This window comes from Sinocyclocheilus grahami, unplaced genomic scaffold, assembly GCF_001515645.1.
Source record: "Sinocyclocheilus grahami isolate Dianchi unplaced genomic scaffold, SAMN03320097.WGS_v1.1 scaffold55.1, whole genome shotgun sequence".
NCBI classification, from domain to species: Eukaryota; Metazoa; Chordata; class Actinopteri; order Cypriniformes; family Cyprinidae; genus Sinocyclocheilus; species Sinocyclocheilus grahami.
The window spans coordinates 2,804,723-2,821,777 of record NW_015505234.1 but is presented as its reverse complement, the minus strand read 5'-3'; the positions used below and the strand labels follow the sequence as shown (position 1 = coordinate 2,821,777).

Here is a 17,055-nt window from a genome sequence, read left to right as displayed (position 1 = left end):
AACATGGCCTCTGAGAACACGGATCAACTTACAGCTTCTGAAATGCATTCAAGATCAAAATATACACATATTGTACATATACATACTACATTATATGAATCAAAATCAGTTTCTCTAGACTTGAGATAGAAGAGAGATATTATGACACACTCTTACGCAGAAGCACACAATGGTTAATAAAGTTCAACGTGGCCAAGACAGGAGGCTGCAGTTCTCGCAGGCGACCTGCTGAGCTGATGATAAAGCTAATGAGAGCTGATCTCCCTGCTGTGATGCCTAGTGGGTCTCATGACCCCTGGACAGATCGAGCCTCTGTCAGACGTCCCACTTTCAGTGGACCAGAAGGCACTGCAGTAGAATAGACAAACAAGAGCCCACAGTTGACTGGCTTTATAAAATCATAATGGCCATTTTGTATGCTGTAAAGTATCACATACAATCTACTACCTTTTTCTGTAGGCCAGTTGTCATGCTGAATGTCTTTGAGATGAGAAGATTATGTGTGTGTGTGCTCAGGAGAGGAGAGGTCAGAGAATAAAGGGCAGGTTTATAGAAAGGCAATGTAATCCGCTCTCGCTCTCCAGGGTAGGACCCTCCGTGTACGTGTGCATTTAGTTAAACAGGCCCAGTGTGTGTGTGTGTCTCCTCACACTAAGTTTGAAAGTCACTTTGGACTGTTTGTCAGCTAACCTTTGGGAATCAGAAATCATTACTTGAGCTTGTCAACATTAAAGACTGGTGCAACACGCCATTCTCCAGATAATTTCGCACTCGTTTTTTATTTGATTCATCTTTTTCTTCCTCTTCTAGTTCCAGCTCCTTCCATATTCACTGTACACTCTCTTTTGCTTCTCTATTCGTCCTTCCCTCCACCCCTCTGATCAAATCATTTGTTCTTTTGCCTTGTCCGTCCCTTTGTCTCCCTCTCTCTCTTCCTCCTTGCGGATTAGTTCACCGTCTTTCTTTCACCTTTACTGAGTTGTTTGTCTACACCACGTTCTCTTCCCCCTTTCCTCCCTTACAGGTACGCAGTCCTCTTTTAAACTTTAACACTATTCCTGTGTGGCTCATGAATAAGTAAGCAGATGCCTTCTCCTCCAGGGACACTCAATAATTCATAGTCTCCACACACAGCAAACTTAAGTTTACTGAGAAAGAAAAAAAAAATACACGAACTGAATTTAAAAACCCAAGGAAAGAGGAATGATTTATTGATAAATATCACAAGGTCTGGTGGGGATACTTTAGTCTGTCTCTGTCTCTCCCTCCATCTCTGGCTGTCATCCCCTGCTCTTCGATAAAGAGAGTTTGAGAGCTTTTTATTTTAGAACACCCCCTCCCCCTTCTTTCCTCAGTGCCGACACATTGTCTCAAATCCAAAAAAGTCATTATTTTTATTCTCTCTCTCCTACCCAAAGCGTGAAAGTTGGTAGTCATGGATTTTTTTTAATTCCTCACTCAGGATTAGTTCTTAATCGAATCAGCTATTTTCACAGCCAATTCGCTGTACACTCTTGGGTAAAGCGTTTCGGCCAATTGTTTGACTGCTGTTTCCCTTCTGTCATTCCCCCCCCCCAGTGTTTGTTCAGGCCAATAAGCTGCAGCAGCACATCTTTGCTGTCCATGGACAGGAGGACAAGATATACGACTGCTCCCAGTGTCCGCAGAAGTTCTTCTTCCAAACTGAGCTCCAGGTGAGTAATGCAGAACCACATGGCAGTGCAATAAAAGAAGGTGAACATTCATGACTCTCTGGAATAAGTCCAAAATTCCTTTTCACAAGACCTGTCAATGGTTATTGAGAACATTTACTGGCCATTTTATTTTATTTGATCAAAAATTCAGTGTAAACCATGCATTGTTACAGTTCATAATACATTTATACAGGAGTAACTCTTTGCTTTCCAAAGCCAATCTGTACTCACATTTGGCACAAAGAGTGATAAGAAAAACACAAATCTAGAAAAACCACAAATACAAAACCAAATATTCCAGAAAGCCATGTAAGAACTTCTGATGTTCAGGTTTTCATATTTTATGTGTCATTTGTGCAGTGAATCAATGAGCAATGAGTAGTAGCAAACGGTGTATCTGCTTTGTGATGTTTGGAATATAGAGGGATTCTGTAGTCGATCTCAGTTAGCCCTGATAGACACAGATGTGACACAGATCACAGCTAATAAGGGAATTAAAGGAGAAAACAAGGTGCATCCTCAAGCCAGTAACGATTAGACCCACTACTCTGCAAATCAATCACACCACCTGCTGTGACTGCTGGAACTCATATTTATACATACACACACAAACACACACAATCAAACTTTATAGTGTTTTCTATCCCATACTATTTTAATTATGAATAATTAATTATATAATAAATAATTGTGCATATTTTGGGGCTAATACTCTTCATAACATGAAATAACACATTTAGTATTTTTATTTTAAAGGCATTTTGTTTGCTTTTGCTACCTTTTCTTTATTATAATGAACTCTTTTGGTACTCTTGTGCGTTGGGTCACATCCTGTGTAAAATCAAACAAAACCAGTTGAGAATCACTGCACCACTAAGCACTATATACTGTATGGAGGAGCGTACACTAATAACAGTTCAGATGGCCTTGAGCAGTTAGAGATACTGTACAGACAGCTGTATGCCCTACAGGTTCACGCTCAAGTTCACAGCACAATCTGATGTCTAACCGCTCATCAAAAGGCGTTTGCCTACTGTAACAATAACACACTCTGTCCACTTGACATTATTTCTTTCCGGATGAGACTCTGTTTCTTTCTTTCTCTCTATCCCTCTTCCATTCTCTTTCTTTCTGGTTTTTGTTCTGTATCTGTTTCTCTTTCAGTCTCTTCTACTGTGTTAGGTATGGTCTCTCTCTTTTTACTGAAGCCTTTATCGGAGTTCCCTGAGGGGGGCCCTGAACCCCTCCACTCAGAGACTGACACACTCACACACATATAGACTTTAGCGAGCAAGTGCTGCCACACACGTTTACAAAGTGCTGCCACACTCTGTACACTTTTTGCTATAACTTTTCTTTATGACACTGTGGTACCTGAAGTCCCTTTCCTTTTGACATGACTGTATACCTTGATGTGCATTTTCACTGACAGCGATTTATTCCTGCTCAACTTTGTCGCACTGCCAGTTTTTGCTATTGCTAATGTGGCCTCAAATCACCTCTTTTTAAAAAGTATTTACTTTTGGTCAGTTTCTCAATGCTAATCACTGTCAGTGTAAACACATTTTTAAAAATCTGGCATTTTTTGATGCATTTAAATGTAAATACTCTTTACTGACATTCTTTGGAACCACTATGTAGTTTTGTTCTTTGTTGGGCAGGAGTTTTGTGTCTTCATTGCCCAACAAAAATATGTTTTTGTATGGAAATACAGACCTTCTAGTGGTGGTGGTTTGGTTTTAAAGCATCTCTGGATGTTCCTGACCCGTGGTAATGATTCCCAGATGATGCAGATATGGCAGAGCAGTGAGACACATCTGCTGACTCAAGTTTAGCTGGAGATATCACAGAGCTGTGTGGTGAAAAATAGTATCAATTTAAGCACCAACTCAAATGCAGACATCTCAGCCAAGCCTAAGGGCCAGTCAGAATTTAAATCTCTTTCTCACACACATTCTTCCCACGCAGTCCCTTCTAAAGGACTAGAACTAAATGTACTGGTTAAAAAGTTACTGCTAACTGGTTGATTTCCCTCTAGGGACTTGTCTTTAATAGTGCAAACCTAACCTCCGATAGTATCAGCACTGGATTCAGGATTGTCGAAGGATTTTTGGATTAGAGTATTGAGTAAAATAATCGTTTAAGAAATGTCATTTTAAATATGCTAAATCAACAAAATTGTGATTGTGACCCTTATGAGTTAGTTTGCCATAAGGTACAGTCATATTTACAGTTACTATGAGAAATTTCGTGGGCAAAATCCTGTCATTTCTGTAGGGATCTGTGCAATCGAGAATTTCAAAAAAATTCGCCATGCAAGTTTTTTACGGGAATTCACCACGATGACCAAGAGATTGCTGTTTGGTTTGAAAATGACTTCAGTGTGAGTGGCGCTTTGTGCATCAGTTGACACACATGCCTCAACTAAAACGAGTTTGTTGTAGGAGTCTAGCAGTTTGTGCATGTTTCATGAAATCTGACCCAAACCTAACCCAAAGCTTGACAGTTTTCCATGTCCCGTCAGGGTTGAGTAGCAGACCTCTAGATGTGTGTTTGAATCTGACTCGCATTCAACATTTCCTGATCCCATTTCTCCCCTTAAGTGGCAAATAGTCCAAATATAAAATGCAAAATGTGTCCGCTAAGAACTTAACAATAATCTTAATGAACTGTTGCTAGCTCAGTGCCATTATATGAAGACTGGGTAAGCATGTTTTCAGTTTCTCTCTCTCTGTGCTGATTATGGGGCAGACAGATTGAGTAGGGGCAGGACTGTGAATAACTCAACCCACAGTGGCTGCCACGGGCCGCTGGGGTCAGCTGCATCCTGCCCTAGCCCAAGTTACATTTATCTTTGTGAGCTATGGGCCACCATCCCTGCAGCCCCCTCCAGCGCCTGCCTGTGTGTGTTGGTGGGTGGGTCTTTATAAGTAGCAGGGTGTGAGGTTAATAGCTTACTCGGGTCCATGACTTAATATTTTAGGGGCTTGGGGGGTGTGACCTAAATCTCGTGCATGGTTCAAACACCCCACCCCTCCACATGATCCCCCGGCCATGGCGTGACAGTGATATAAGGCTGGCGGCGCTGGGCATATGGCCGGTCAGTCCATTTAGCAGCAGGGGGAGCGCTGGACCCTGTCGGTCACTGTCTGCCTCACCCTGAGGCCAGCCAACCGAGATACTCGCACCAGCCCATGGCTCAGCGGGCACACCGCATCACTCCCATCCGCTTCATCCCCCGCATCCACTCCAGGCCCACCTGAGTGTTTACGGAGGTGAGGAATAGAGCAGTCAGCTACACAGACAGCTCCGTTCCGACATCCTAACCCGTGCCGGGGTTTACCCTGCTCCTGCCCAGGTGAAATGAGACTTGAATGTGTGTGTATGTTGTTAACAAGACTGAATGGATGGACGGGCATGGCCTACGTGCCCTACCCAGCATGCCCTCCCAGTGCGGCCCCACACTGAGTTAATCCTCGTCTTCCCATGAGCCTTCACAAGACACGTTACTGTATCATCCCCCTCTCCCTTATGGCAAACTTTGCTTCCATCCTTTATCTTGTCTTTAATTCTTTCTCTCGTTCGTACTCCCACCAACTCCCTCCCTTCCTCAAACTGTTTCCAACTCTCTCTCTTTTTCTTATTCGTCTTTTTATGTCTCTCATTCTTTCTCCCTTTCCCATTTTCTTTTTTCTAGCTCCCAGAAGAGCCAGCCCCCATGCATATTTTAGCCCCTCTGTGTTGCCCCCACCCACCCCTCTCTCTCCGTCTCCCTCTTTCCTTTCTGCCTCTCCCTGGTGCCCCATAAATAGTGCAGATGTAAGCTGGTAAATAAGTGATGCTTCGCCCCGATCAGCGCAGCTAGACCTACTCTGCTGGATCCTCCACTCCTTTGTTAGAAACTTCAGAGACTTTTTTTTGTGTGAGTGAGTGTGTGTGTAGATTTTCTTTCAGTTGTTGTTTTGTTTCCCCAGGTGAACTCCCTACCGCCCACCCTTCGGCCCTTCCATAGGCACTGCTGTCACTCTCTGACAGCGCGCCTCATTTTTACACACTGCCGATTCTGATTGAGCACTCCAGGGGGCGCCGCATTCCCTCCACGCCCTGTATCCCTTCCCCGCTGGCATGTGTTCGCACGTGGGTGTATGGTGTTTCCTTTAGCGCTGGTTAATATTTAACCGTACTCAGCAGTTTGGATGGATGAGTGACTGAGTGAGTGTGTCTGTGTGTGTATGAATGAGGGAAGGAGGGGAGTCTTTGCACTTGTTTATTTGTTGATGCCTCCTTGTCTCTACCCACACACCACCCCCCACCCCCCTGACATTGCAAAAGTCTTGAATATTTGAGGGCTGTGAGTTCTCATACAGTGCTGAGTGGAGTGATGTAAGGAGGAGGCGTTCATCAGGGCGTACACACGCACTCGCTTTCTTTCACACTTTTCATTTTTCACAGAGGTGGAGGAAGAGCTTGTATGATTTCAAACTACAATTTGTATTTTGTGTCGCACACATTGGAGACAAGGTAGACAATTTCTCCAAACCTTGCGAGCAAGAAACCTTTACTATTATTGGTAAATATTGGTTACGGGATTGTTCAAATCCTTTACTTCAAGTATTTTAGGGTTATGTATACACCACCGTTCAAAAATTTGGGGTCAGGTGGATTTTTTTTTTTTGAGTGACTGAGTGAGTGTGTCTGTGTGTGTATGAATGAGGGAAGGAGGGGAGTCTTTGCACTTGTTTATTTGTTGATGCCTCCTTGTCTCTACCCACACACCACCCCCCACCCCCCTGACATTGCAAAAGTCTTGAATATTTGAGGGCTGTGAGTTCTCATACAGTGCTGAGTGGAGTGATGTAAGGAGGAGGCGTTCATCAGGGCGTACACACGCACTCGCTTTCTTTCACACTTTTCATTTTTCACAGAGGTGGAGGAAGAGCTTGTATGATTTCAAACTACAATTTGTATTTTGTGTCGCACACATTGGAGACAAGGTAGACAATTTCTCCAAACCTTGCAAGCAAGAAACCTTTACTATTATTGGTAAATATTGGTTACGGGATTGTTCAAATCCTTTACTTCAAGTATTTTAGGGTTATGTATACACCACCGTTCAAAAATTTGGGGTCAGGTGGATTTTTTTTTTAAAGAAATTAATACTTTTATTCAACAAAAGTTGAGATTTTTACTTTACCAAAATTTTTTACTTGAAATAAATGCTGTCCTATTGAACTTTCTGTTCATCAAAGAATCCTGAAAACAATGTCACAAATCACAAAAAAAAAAAATTAAAAATCACAATTTCCACAAAAAAACAAAACAGTTTTCAACATTGATAATAAGACATGTTTCTTCAACACATATTATATATAACACATATGTGACCCTGGACCACAAAATCAGTCTTAAGTCACTGGGGTATATTTCTAGCAATAGCCAAAAAAACATTGTATGGGTCAAAATTATAGATTTTTCTTTTATGCCAAAAATCATTAGGATATTAAGTAAAGATCATGTTCCATATTATTTTGTACATTTCCTACTGTAAATATATCAAAACTTAATGTTTGATTAGTAATAGATTAGTAATAGAACTTCATTTGGACAACTTTAAAGGCGATTTTCTCAGTATTTTGATTTTTTTGCACCCTCAGATTCCAGATTTTCAAATAGTTGTATCTCGGCCAAATATTGTCCTATCCTAACAAACCATACATCAATGGAAAGCTTATTCATTCAGCTTTCACATACTGTATAAATCTCAATTTCAAAAAATTTACCCTTATGACTGGTTTTGTGGTCAATGGTCACATATTATAATGATTTCTGAATAATCATGTGACACTGAAGACTAGAGTAATGGCTGCTAAAATTCAGCTTTGCATCACAGAAATAAATTACAAAATATATTACAATAGAAAACAATTATTTTGAATAGTAATAATATTTCATAATATTACTAGTGTAGAAGCTCTAAAAACATTCATAGAATCTGTTCCATTATGTGTCATATTAGATTTATAATGTACGTGGAGAGTTTGTCTGGTGTGCTTTGAATCTGCTTTTGTGTGCTGTAGATATTGATATAGGTTTCTATTGTGATTCTCAATTTTATTATTGCCAGTGTGTGTGTGTGTGTGTGCGTGTCCCAGCTGCCCTTGCGTCTGGAGTGGCAGTGTACGTTATTAGAATGGGGATCTGGGGGGCTCTCTTCAGAGCCCTAACCCCAACACACACACACATGCCTACAGCTCCTCAAATCCACCTTACCTGCTGCTGATTGGCTGGCTGGTTGAGGGGTTATCAGGGGACTGCAGTATAGTGTCTCCAGCTAAAGCTATGAGCTCTGTGTTTAGAACAGCTCCCTCTCGAAGGCCACGACATCCCTGTGTCTGCAGCCACGTGCTGAGCCTTCTGACATGAAGAGTGCTAGGCCTCGGATCTCTCTGATGGCTTTAGCACCGTGATATGAGAATAAGACGAATAGCAAGAACTTAGCCAAGAGTTGATAATGAATTAATGAAACCACTCACTAATGTATTCGGTTATCTTAATATGTACGATGTTGGAGTACCAAACGGGAATGGGTAAGAAATGTGTCTTGGTGTTACGGATTTACATTGCCACATGGTTTTCGATGGAAATTCTCCAGGCGGTGGGCATTGGACTAAACTAGAATCGGAGGGGACATGTTTAAGTTGTTTACCTGTTTGCATTTGTTTTGTTGCTTTGCCCTTGCTGAGACGGAGATTCAAACAAAGCTCGGGCCTGGCGAATTCAAATCAAAAACACTCACCATGGGGCGGCACTAATCTTCAGAGTAAATCAACACATTCGCATTCATTTATTACAATGTTGGATACCAGTTTCGGGCCACGAGTGTGTATGTGGGTGTTTATGTTGAGATAAAAATGAAGTAAATGCCTTTTTGCAAATTTTCCAGCGAACCCACCCACACTCCTGATTCTGTCACGAAATACCCCTGCTTGGAACAATCTATAAAGTGGAGGAAAGAAGGGAGGAGGACGTGGAGGGAGAGAGAACTTCAGCGGGATGGCACATAGGGAGATATGGTGTCTGCGCTAAATTAAATAATTTGGGGACTGGCATGAGAGGGAGAGAGGGAGGGGGTAAGGAAGAGCGAGGGGGAAAAAGAGAGATGTGTCCACTGGGATCACTATAAAGCGTTTTCTCATATCCGTCTCTCATGGTAGCCTGTTCCTTTAATGCACAGACAGAGCGAACGATATGTTGAGACACAACATGAGAGAAAGCGAGCTGAAATGAAAATGTGAAGACAACAGAAGAAGGAGGGGGTGTGTACAGCACATGCCCCAGTCAGATATGACAGTAGAGCAGGGTTGTGCTGTGGCGCTACAGCTCCGCGCTGCGTGGTGTGTGTTGTTGTCTCGCGTGCGGGTTGCCAGCTCGGGACTGGAACTGTCGTGGCTATGACAGTGACGTATGAGTCTAAGCGCTGTCGGTGAGATGACTCTCACTGCTCGACACTCTCAATGCGCGACGCACACGCGCGCGCATGCACACTGAGCGCAGCTGTGATCTGGAGGGTTTGAGAACTGTGGATACTTCACTCTGTTTGCCTCGCTCATTAACATAGCATAACAGATGAGAAGACTTTATCTTAAAGGAATAGTTCACCCAGAAAGGAAGATTCTGTCATTATTTACTCCCTCATGCCATTCCAAACCTGTATGGCTTTTCCCTTTTTTTATTTTCTATTTTTTTTTGTGGAACACAGAAGATATTTTGAAAAATGTCTCTGGTTAAATAAATAATAACAGAATTTTAACTTTTAGTGAAATACCCCTTTTAGGCCAAAATGTGTTTATTTTGTTCCTTTATTCATATATTTAAATTCATTTATTTACATTTTTTCAAAGTTTTGTCTTTGTGTTTGGAACGATGTGGGTGAATAAATAATGACAACAATTTTAAACTATGCCTTTAAGGCCAAAACAAACCAATTTTATTCCTTTATTCATTTATTTACATTTGTTCAAAGTTCTGTAACTGTTTATTTTCAGGTTTGTATCAATTTTAAATCAGATCAACTAAATCCCAAATTTTCAATGTGATCTCAGACTTTTGACTTTATTGTCATTTGACTTTATTTGTACAGTAGCAAACAGTTTGTTTAATTCAAACTAGACAAGTCACCGTAAAGTGCTATATACTGCTTTTTAATTTATATTAATCATTAAATATGAATGAGGAGAGACTGTTTGTGGAAGTTTAGAATATTTTATATTATCAAATATGAAATATTTCAAATGTTTCACATGCCACAAGGAAAAACAAGTGTGTGAGAGTAAGCAAACAGAGAGAACGCTTCTGATTGGCTGTTTTTTATGTCACATCATACCCCATTTTTATGTTCGATGTGAACATACAAATTGTTTGTTGTGTCACACCAGGGTAGGACAGATTGTCTAAAATGGTACAGTGCAAAATTGCTAGTGTTTTGATTCCAAGAAAGCTCCACTAACATTACAAGTGAACTTCACATGGAAAAATGCTACAGAAGTATAGAATATGGCCTTTAAAAAGTTGTCTCCTCTCTCATTCTCTCCATCTCATTTTTTCTCTCAACACACAGACACTGGTAGGGGTCTCTCTCAACCTGAAACTTTGGTTCAGCAGCTGGAGTCTGACAGCACACTCTATAAATCACACAGCTCTGACAGCACACCTCACACACTCTCCTATTCTCTTTTCCTCCTTGCTCTCACTCGCACTCTGCCTGCTAGGCTCACATATTGTTGTGACAACAAAGTGTTGACGTTGACTGGCTGTAGATAACACTCACTAGCCCTCTGTCTCGCTCTCTCTCTCTGCATGCTGCATTGTTCACCGCGTAATGCTTTTTCTCTCTCTGTCTTAGTTTAGGGCTGCTTTGGAGTCAAAACCTCCTCCCTGAGGGGAAGCAGAGAGGGTTTTAGTGAGGCTATGACATGGAAAGAGAGTGTGTGTACTTTAAGTGCATCTCTGAGTGGCAGAACACAGCTAGCGTAGCGTAGCCTAGTGTTAGCCTAGCGCAGTGCTATTGCCCATGACACGGCTCTACTGAGGCCACCGAGCTCATCTAATATTCGGACCTCCACACTCCACAGATCTCACGAACGCACAACTGTGTGTGTATGTCCGTATGGGCTTGTGCATGCATGCGTGTTGTTTTAGTATGTAGTCTGTCCGTGCATTGTTGTTTGATGCCTGCGGAATGTGTGAAATTTTATGTTAGAGACTGCTTACAACAAAAGGACAACATTTACAGTGGCAACCGTAGTTAAGTCAAAATTCATAGTAAACGCAATTCAACCTGTTCTTAGCTACCATTGCTTACATGAAATTGTATTTTCAACAAATTTAACTTCCGTAAAAATGTTTTTTGGGTGAAAAGAGATAAATTAATAGGACAATTTATCCATCAGGAATTAAATCATGAAGAATTAATGTCTCTTATGCTGCAGTTACTTGATTAAAAAACTGTGGAAACAGTAATAGGGTGAAATATTATTACAATTATTTCATACAAATATATTTTAAAATGTAATTTATTCCTGTGATGGCAAAGCTGAATTTTCAGCAGCCATTGCGCCAATCTTTAGGGTCACATGATTCTTTATAAATCATTGTAATATGCTGCTGATTTGGTGCTCTATTATTATTAACAATGCAGAAACAGCTGTTTTGAGGATTCTTTGATGAAAAGCAAGTTCAAATAACAGCATTTACTGTGATTTTTGATCAATTTAATGCATCATTGCTGAATAAAAGTTTTATTTTTTTCAACAACACAAAGACTGTACATTTTTTTTAAACTGTAGTGTACATGTATTACTGCAAATGATGGTTGCAATGTTATTTGTAAGGGTCCGTCTGTATGCCAGTTATGCACCGCTATTTGATGCCTGCAGAATGTGTCAAATGTTATATTAAAGACAGCCGACAGCATATGTTGACTTTTAGAGCCAGCTCTACTCCGTTGCTGAAGATTACATCATCGAGTTGCTTATGTACATCATTACTGTATAATTAATCCCCTGTACATTTAGTATTTATTTGACAACCTGGTGTTTGACAGAGATGTACCGATGTCGGATATACAGTATGTATAAGTGTAAACAGAGCATGTGTGATGGTGGGGTATATGACCGTGTGTGTGATGAATGTGAGGAGGCCGCCCTGGAGCACAGAGGTCAAAGGAGGTCAGTCATAGTGGAATCACTCCCTCTGCTCCTTTCAGAGAGAACAAAACGACCATACAGATTTTGACTGATATCACCTGGATTTTTCTCTCCACGTTGCTCAAGACAAAAAGAAAGTTTATGATCCCAAATGAACCACATCTGAAAGTGTGAACAGGTGTTTTTAATGGGTGATTTTGCCGCTATTATTGATGTAATAGTTGAGAGGTGCACATATACTGTATCTTGTATTGGTTATTTGCATATAATGGCTTCCATAATGTGAAGCTCTCTTTTTTTTTGGTTTGGTTTTTTTGGTTTGCGTCCTTCAAGTAAATAAAAGAATAATAAAATAAATGTATTATTTTTAGTATTTTTACTAAATTTAGTATTTATTAGTAATAGTACACCTTGGCTTAGTGGGAGCTAATTTGTAGGTCATCTATCATAAGCATATTTATGTTTACATTTCATTCAGATTCACACATATGCCTCCAGTCCTGGTCAGGCCAGAAAGAGGAGAGCATTTGGACAGTGACGTGGGTGTAGTGCACTTCAGTACAGCAGAACGTAGTTGCAGGGTAGGTGCTAAATTCAGGGACAGGCACTATCTGGGTGGAGAATGATGTGAGTAGGTGGGAAGAGGGGAGGGATGAGGGAATCCAGGGTCAGGGCAGGGGGGCATTTATTTGTAGCACACTCCCAAGTGAGTTTCCTGTCTCTGGGAGGTGAGAGCTGGGAGCATATGAAGCTTTAAGACAGCCCATCTGCTAGTCTCCGGCCATTGGAAGACTGTCAAGCGGGTCTAAAAATAAGTTACTCTAAAGTGCACCAGGCGGCAAAGGTGATTTTTCATTTTGTGTTAAAAACGGGGCAGAGAGGGACAGACTAGCGTCCTAAGATCAAAGCTGCACTCTCTAACCCCCCCACCTCTCTCTCTTTCTCTCGTACTCATTCACGCTCTCTCTTTTTGACAACTTTACGCTCTCTCTTTATGTCTTTCTTATTCATGATCCCTCTCTCTTTCCTTTTAAACCCCCTTCTCATCTCTTTTTCTATCAGCTTCAGTATTTCCACTCCGTGTCTGTGTTTAGCCATACAGACAGCAGACAGACTCGGCAGAGAGCACTTTATAAAGCCGCTAGCGCAGAGACACACTGTCTGTTCATTTGTGTGTGTGTGTGAGTGAATATCTAGATACAGTAATACAGTGTGTAGTGCAGAGTGAGTCTTTCTCTTCCTCTTCAGATTTTCTCTATTATAATATATAGATGAATAATATATATTGCACTGATACAAGACTTGTCTGAATAATCTTATTACTTTTTGATTTTATAAATATTTTATTTTATAATAATGATATAAATAAAAGATTTAAACTAAAAATAAAACATTAATGAAAAATGCAACCATTAATAGTCAAGAATTTATTTATATGTGGTGTTATAATAAAATAATAAATAATAAAATAGAATTTATAGAATTGATCAAATTTAAATTCAAAATATATTTATAAAAATGTATCAATTATATATATACCAAACAAATAGTTAAAATATATAACTTGTTTCTAGTAATGTATTTGAAATAAAGACATTATTATGATATAAACATGACATATAATTTTTGTTCGGAATTATATAGCTCATGTGTTTTTGTGTGCGATTTGCTGGGGAGCTGCCGCTTTCCGCTGTTCTGAGGTCAACTCAGAGACGTCAGTAATTCCAAAGAATCCTGTTATGAAAAACAGTTTACTGACAGAACGGCCACCCTCTCCAGCAACACTCTTTTCTCTCTCTTGCTCTGTTCGCTCTTGCAGAACGAGCCAACACATTAGAGCTTCACTGACACTGCACCGTCCCCAGGGGGCACCACGGAGCCCGGAGCCAGGGGCCCTGCGGCACACACACGCTCGCACACACGAACAGCCCTGATTGAAAGAGACATGACAGCAGCTCGGTCCGGCTGTATGTGAATGCTCTGTGTGAGAAAAGAGGCTGTGTAGGGAAACGTAGATTTGATTTTCCTTTATCTTTATCTCCCCACCGCTTCCCCCTTCCCTCTCCCCCCTCCTCCTCCCCCTCGGCGAGTGCAGCAGTCTCGCAGTCACTGCATCAGTAATGTGACTGGGCCATATTTCCCAGGAGTGCACAGCTCCGCAGGATTTAGCCTCTCTTTTATAACCAGTTTAGGAAAACAATGACAGCGTAGATATTGACTGAGCTCGCAGGGGCTGTTCTGCCCACCGCACCGCCTCCCCCCGCTCCGTTGCCAAGCCAAGGGGGAAAGAGAAAAGAGGCTGTCCTGCACATTACGCTGTGCCCTCGTGTTGCAGCGACGGTGGTGCGGCGTTCAGGTATACGAATAGAACTACAAAGAGCTTCTAAAACTGCACTTGAAATTAAGAGGAAGTTGTCGCATTTCTGTTGCAACAACGGAGCTTGACACATGAGCAAGTCGTGAGTGTGTTTGCAAGCTCTTCAAGTTCTCGTACAAAAGTATTGTGGCATGCAACTGATACGACACTGATTACAGTGAATGCGTCTATGCACATGTTTTGGTGCGTTCAGTCACAGCTCATCCATGACTGTTTAAACAGCCTTCGTCTGTGTTCCCCACCTCTCTCGCTCTAACTTCCCCCCTTCAAGAATATATCAATTACAGCTGCATTGCACTGATGTCATATTGCGAGTCATTATCAGATTCAGAGACACATACCATTCTGGCGATCGATCGCCTGTGGCTTAATCAATAGCGCTGCCCCCGACGACGCGCTCGGATGAAGAGAACAAACTGCGACCGGCCCGAAAATGTGTTTGTTCCAACACACTGATTAACTAATTTAAACAAGTGTTGCTGGTTTGTTCGCCCACACATCAGCTGCCATCTTTCAAGAGAGATATCGGAGCGATGGAAATAGATGTGCTGGGGGTGTGTAAGTGTGTGTGCGTGCAATCTGGACAGCTGAAGTGCGACAGTGTGTTGCGTTTATAAGGGTGTGTGTGATTAGACAGAGTAGATGTATGATACCACAGTGGCTCGTATATGCCAGAGATCATGAAATAAGCCGAGCGGTGGGTGTTGATTGTGGCTAGTGCTGTGTGTGTGTGTGTTTATGTGAGGTACGTACATAGGCATGTGTGCGCTGGGGAGTCTGAGCGCATGTCTTTTGTTTTAGAGAAGGATCTAGTTGTGTGTATGAAGGATGTTGTGTACTGTATGTTAGGTCGGGCTCCCCGCACCCCTCCAGTCCTACTGTGCAGTTTCCATCAGACCACTGCAGTGCTGGTGTAACCCTAGACCCCAGGGAACAACACTGCCTCTCTGTCCCTCCACCTCCAAATCAATACAGCTCCACAGAGCCCTGACAACCTGGGGGAGACCATACACACACACACTTAATCACACACACTTCCTCTTTCTCTGTCACAAATGCAGACACTCCAATCTTAACTTGCTCTCATTTATGCATCATTTGAAATCAAAACGAAGAATACAACAGTATTTTAAAACAAATTCACTCTGGTAAACATTTTGAATATATACACAGTATACACAAACACACACAGTAAGTGTATATATTGCTGGTTATAAACTGTAGTGTACATTGTGTACTATTAATTATGTAATTTTATAAACTTTTATTGTATAAAAACAATTTATATTACTTTATAATTTAGGTTTTTGTTACAAAAAATTATAACATTTTATTTTAAATTAAATTAAATTTCAAATTATATATATATATAATATTTTAGTGTATCATTTAAAAATGAATATAAATATATTTTATTTATGAAAATATATATAAATATACAAATAAATGATAAAATACATAATCATAAAATTATAGTATCTTTGATTATTGAGTATATATTCATAATTATGTATTTTTATTGAAAGAATTGTATTTTATTTATTTTTTTATTATTTATTTGATAGAGGATTTATACATATTTTGGGTTGTTTGCCTTTATTGTTATAGGAGAGTATAGTGTAGACAGGAAAGTAAGGGTGAGAGAGTGAGAATGGTTTCGGGACATGACTAAAGTTAGAGTCTGACACTGTATTTGTGTTTTAACTGGAACTCTGTACTGACCAATCAGAAACCAGGAATGAAACAGTCTGTTTTACAACAAGTAGTCATTTATTCTGAATTTAAGACGTCAAAAACAAGTCACGAAGACTTGATCAGTGCCAGTACTGAATGAACTGAGATTAAATGACATGAGATTATTATTACTTTTATTATTGTTGTGATTATTATTGTTTTTGTTGTCATGCTCATCAGCGTAAATGAAAAGATAGGCGACCCAGATGTTAATCTGGTCTCACTTTGAGCCGTGGTATCAGGTATATTATGACAACGGCTGAGTTGCATTTGGCTCTGCAGCAGGTGAAGATTGAGTTTGGAGGGGGATTGGCTTTGTGGGGAATAACTGATAATTGATTGAACAGCAGCATATTCTTGGGGACTCCGCTAAGGCAGGTTTGGGTAAATTGGGTCGTTAGTTGCTCTTGACATGTGCACGTGTGACAATGCGGGCAGGTACGCCGTATTGACTCATTGCTCATTGTCATGTGAGTCCCAGGATTATTTCACCATGCCGTCGTTTTTTCCTGTTCCGTTTTGTTGTAATTCCAATATGTGGAACAGGTGCTTGATGATGAGGACAAATGATTTGCAATATGTTTGGGTTTTGTCCGATGTGCACCTCCGTCTCGTTCTCCTCTCTGGCAGAGCTCAGAGCGAGACATAGACAAGGCTGGCCTCTGCTGGAAGGGGGGTGGCAGCACAGGCAGCGGAATGCAAAAGGAGAAGTGCTTTGCTCTCATAATGGGGTCAGTGGCTCCCGGAGCGATACGTCTCCTCGTTCAAGAGCCCTCCTCGTGCGCGTCTCCTCTCTGTTCCACGCAGGAGGGGCGGGAAAAGAGAGAGAGGCCGGGATGGAAAGAGAAGGAGGACACGAGACGCGCATCCCCTGACAGGCTGCCATTGATTCAGTCCGGGGTTTTAAGACTCAGTGGTTTGGCCTTCCTCAGATAGAACTCATCCCCTTTCGCCAGCAATCATTTGCAAAATATGTGCACTAAGATAAGAGAACGAAGAATGAGTATTTATCAACGAAAAACCATGCTTAATCCTACAGATTTGT

The 17,055-nt window shown here is 41.1% G+C and overlaps 1 protein-coding gene across 5 annotated transcripts in view; it reads left to right on the top strand.

Annotated features, from left to right (window-relative positions):
- LOC107583782 (zinc finger protein 423-like) overlaps positions 1–17,055 on the top strand; it is a 193,112-nt gene that overhangs the window by 173,110 nt on the left and 2,947 nt on the right. For all 5 annotated transcript variants that reach the window (XM_016270096.1, XM_016270094.1, XM_016270092.1 and 2 more), the window contains one exon: positions 1,579–1,694. In XM_016270096.1, coding sequence (XP_016125582.1) covers positions 1,579–1,694 — 116 coding nt within the window. The remainder of the gene's footprint in view (positions 1–1,578; positions 1,695–17,055) is intronic.